At 63.6% G+C, this 4,012-nt stretch overlaps 1 protein-coding gene across 1 annotated transcript in view; it reads left to right on the top strand.

Annotated features, from left to right (window-relative positions):
* ONECUT1 (one cut homeobox 1) overlaps positions 1 to 4,012 on the top strand; it is a 37,769-nt gene that overhangs the window by 360 nt on the left and 33,397 nt on the right. The window contains exon 2 of the mRNA XM_021717750.1: positions 1 to 913. Coding sequence (XP_021573425.1) covers positions 1 to 913 — 913 coding nt within the window. The remainder of the gene's footprint in view (positions 914 to 4,012) is intronic.

Below are 4,012 nucleotides of genomic sequence, written 5' to 3'. Positions count from 1 at the left end.
GGCGGCGATTACCACCACCACCACCGGGCCCCCGAGCACAGCCTGGCCGGCCCCCTGCACCCCACTATGACCATGGCCTGCGAGACTCCCCCAGGTATGAGCATGCCCACCACCTACACCACCTTAACCCCTCTGCAGCCGCTGCCGCCGATCTCCACAGTCTCGGACAAGTTCCCCCACCATCACCACCACCACCATCACCACCACCACCCGCACCACCACCAGCGCCTGGCGGGCAACGTGAGCGGTAGCTTCACGCTCATGCGAGATGAGCGCGGGCTGGCCTCCATGAATAACCTCTATACCCCCTACCACAAGGACGTGGCCGGCATGGGCCAGAGCCTCTCGCCCCTCTCCAGCTCCGGTCTGGGCAGCATCCACAACTCCCAGCAAGGGCTCCCTCACTATGCCCACCCCGGCGCCGCCATGCCCACCGACAAGATGCTCACCCCCAACGGCTTCGAAGCCCACCACCCGGCCATGCTCGGCCGCCACGGGGAACAGCACCTCACGCCCACCTCGGCCGGCATGGTGCCCATCAACGGCCTTCCTCCGCACCATCCCCACGCCCACCTGAACGCCCAGGGCCACGGGCAGCTCCTGGGCACAGCCCGGGAGCCCAACCCTTCGGTGACTGGCGCGCAGGTCAGCAATGGAAGTAATTCAGGGCAGATGGAAGAGATCAATACCAAAGAGGTGGCGCAGCGTATCACCACCGAGCTCAAGCGCTACAGCATCCCACAGGCCATCTTCGCGCAGAGGGTGCTCTGCCGCTCCCAGGGGACCCTCTCGGACCTGCTGCGCAACCCCAAACCCTGGAGCAAACTCAAATCCGGCCGGGAGACCTTCCGGAGGATGTGGAAGTGGCTGCAGGAGCCGGAGTTCCAGCGCATGTCCGCGCTCCGCTTAGCAGGTGAGCCGGCCAAGGAGCTGGGCGTGAGGGGAGATAAGGAACGAGGAAGCCCTAGGGACCGAAGGAGGGAGGGAAGACGGGAGGGCCGGGTGCTCTTCATCCCGCTCCCCCTTAGCCCGAGAGGGGAGTCCCTTTGCCTAGAAGGGCCAGCACACGGCTCCGGGAGCAGACCGCCTCCTCCTGGGCTTGCGCTGTGGAATGCTCCGAGAGCCAAGCGGCGCGGCCTCGGCAACTGCGAGCACGCATTTGTGCTCGGGGAGAGCGCTAGAAGCTCGCACCGCCCGAGGCGGAGAGAAACCCCCTCACTTGGCGAGACACCTCTGAGCGCTTCCCAGTTGAGAGCTCTGGGCTTGGGAAGAGGGAGAAGACGCGTGCGTGGTATTGCGCGTGGTGCCCTCGCCAGTACCCGCGGCACCTAACCGGCGCTGGGCTGAAGCGTGCCGGAGCTGTGTCAGTGTCTGGGCGAACTTGCTGCGGTCGCCCCCTCCCAACCTCATTCTATCGGTGCGGGATGGGGCTCGGGGGAGGAGGAGGGCACCGCAATCCGAGAGTGCGGGCAAAAAGTTCCGAGGCCACTGGGAAGCGGGTGTGTGGAGCAAACGAGGTATACGGGTTAGCGCGCACTCTGTGCGTGGAACTGGCTGTGGAAAGGAGAGAGGTGAACAGTGCCGAGGTCCGAGTGAGAGGGGCAGAGCACTTTCTGAGCCCAGGGCCCGCCTTTGCTGCCAACTCGCTTAGGACTTTGCGTTTCGTTTTATTATTCCTCTTCGTGATTTTCACCTGAATCCCCGTGCACACTCCATGGGAGTGTGTAAACGAATCCCAAGTCTGCAAACAGAGGCCTTCCGGCCCCGGAACCCCGAGCCACGGGTGTTTCCAAGTTGAGCGTGAAGGTCTCCGTGACGCGGGATAGACACCGCGCCTGGCTCTCGGAGATGACGGATAGGCCGAGGGAACAGCTGAGCCCACCCCGAACCCCACTGGGGGTTTCTGGCGGATTCGGCGACCTCCGCAGTCGGAGGACATGGGGAAAGTCGAGCCAAGGACAACCGGGATTGGGTTTGATGAGACCAGGGCGGCGGTCGCCAAGTTGGTTGACTCTTGGGTCCACGCCTCCCCCCACCCCATCTCAGCCCGGCGCCCAGGTCCGAGCCTTGGCGAAGAGAAAAGGTAAAAGCCGGAATAAGGGTTTGTTAATTAACTGATCGTTCTCCATTAATTCATCCCTGGAGGACGAAAGACAGTCAATCCGCCCTGAGCCGGGGGCACTGAGCCGTTTCACAGTCTAAAATCAAAGCCTCCTCCCCCACCTCGTGCCTGCCAATGAGAAGCTAGGGGGTGGCAGGTGCCGGCGAGCCAGCGATTCGACTCTCGAAGCGACCCAAAGCCAGTCCCGAGCGCCGCGCTGGCTGACCCTCTGCCCTGCCAGGTTTTCCAGTCCAGCCCGCGCTGGGTCGCTCCAAGCAAAGTCCCCCCGAAGGTTCCCTCTGCCTACGCCCGGGAGCCAGGCGACTCGAGGGAGGAGCCTGGAGGAGGACGGGGAGGGGGGCGGGGGGGTGTTGGATGTGAGCCGTAGCGAAGAGGCTGACTGGGTGCCCCCGCTGGGTGCCCCCGCGTTTCCACTCTCTAGCCCGTGTGCTGCCGGCACCACATCGCCCCCCGTGGCTGACCGAGACCCGGTGGGCAGCTGAGGTTCGGGAGCGAGTGGGCGGAGGGGCTGCTCCTACCCTAACTGCTCGGCCTCTCCAGCGTTCCAGGCAGTACCTTTTCACACTCTCACGCCAGCCTCCTGGAGCCGGACTTTAGGCCCCTCTACCCAAGCAGTGACCGCCAAGGCCAGCGAGTGGGGCGGGGGAATGTGGGACGAAGATGGGAATAGAGAAGGCTACCTCTCCGGGAAGACTCGGTCCCCATCCCCACCCCGCGGAGGCGCTTACTCTGGACTTCAGTGGACCTCCCCTCCCCCCCCCCACTGCCTGCGGTCGCCCCCTGGAAGGACAGACTCCCACGTTCTGTTCAGAGTATTGGAAAGCCCCAAGCCTTGGAAACCTGGCGGTGCGAGCTCCCGCTGACCTCCAAGAATGGAGAGCCGAGCTCAGGGGACGCCGCTGTGCTGGGGAGGGAGCCCGAGTGCTGAGAGCCGCACGCTGAAGGCGCGAGCCAGGTGCGGGGCTAGTGCCACCACGGGACCCATGGGGTCCTCCAAGAGACGCCTGCCTGGGCATCCAGCAGCCCCTGAGAGCTATGCTGCCCTCGGTCCCAGGCCCACGGCCTTTCCCTCGAAAAAGTGGAAAATCGGAGACTCCAGCAGGACAGGCGCCTGGCGCCAACACCAAGCGGATTCCGTGTACTGAGACCTGAATGAAGCGCCTCTCTTCCATTTTTGTTTCTCTAACTTAAAGGGGGGGGGGGTGCCTGGGACTGAGGGCGCCATGCGGGTCCAGGAGGGTCGCCTCCAAGGAACCGGGAGCAATCCTGTCACGCCGCAAAACCACGACTTTTTTTTTTTCTTCACTGAATATCAACGAGCCGTCTCCTTAACATAGTCTTTTTTTTTTTTTTAAAGTGGGGTCGTTTTCTGAACCCTCCAGTGATCTCTTGCAGGTCCTGAGCGCAGGGATCTTAAAACAGGTTGCAGGGCGCCTTGGCAGTCGCCGCAGGACGTTAGCGCCTGCCGCGACGCCAGCCTCCACCCCCCAACCACGGAGGCGCCGGGTGCAGCTCTGCTCGCAGTTGCACGCTAAGACCCTCCCCCAGTCTCGTCTCAACCACCTGGCGGGGCCAAGGCCCGCTGAGCCGGGTTCCTTCGCCCCACAGCGGGAGGGCGGCTTCTCCACGCCCCTCTCTGTGCCCCGAACTCCGCGCAGCCTGTCGCCCAGGGCCAAAACCCTCCGCACGTGGCGGTGCGTTTGAAGAGGCGCCTTCCCGTCATGAGATTACAGCCGCTGGTAGAAGACGGGCGACAGGAGAAAATTCTCACCAAATTAACTACCTTAAAAAATCAATATATGTTCCCTCCATGTGATGCTTGCTGCTGCCCCATTAAAGCGCGGCGCGCCCGGGTTCTCGTCGCGTCGGTCCCGGGCGAGGTGGGCGGGT

Source organism: Carlito syrichta, unplaced genomic scaffold (genome assembly GCF_000164805.1).
Source record: "Carlito syrichta isolate Samal-C Ts95f unplaced genomic scaffold, Tarsius_syrichta-2.0.1 Scaffold310863, whole genome shotgun sequence".
In the NCBI taxonomy this organism is placed as follows: domain Eukaryota; kingdom Metazoa; phylum Chordata; class Mammalia; order Primates; family Tarsiidae; genus Carlito; species Carlito syrichta.
This window is presented reverse-complemented; position numbering and strand designations above follow the sequence as displayed.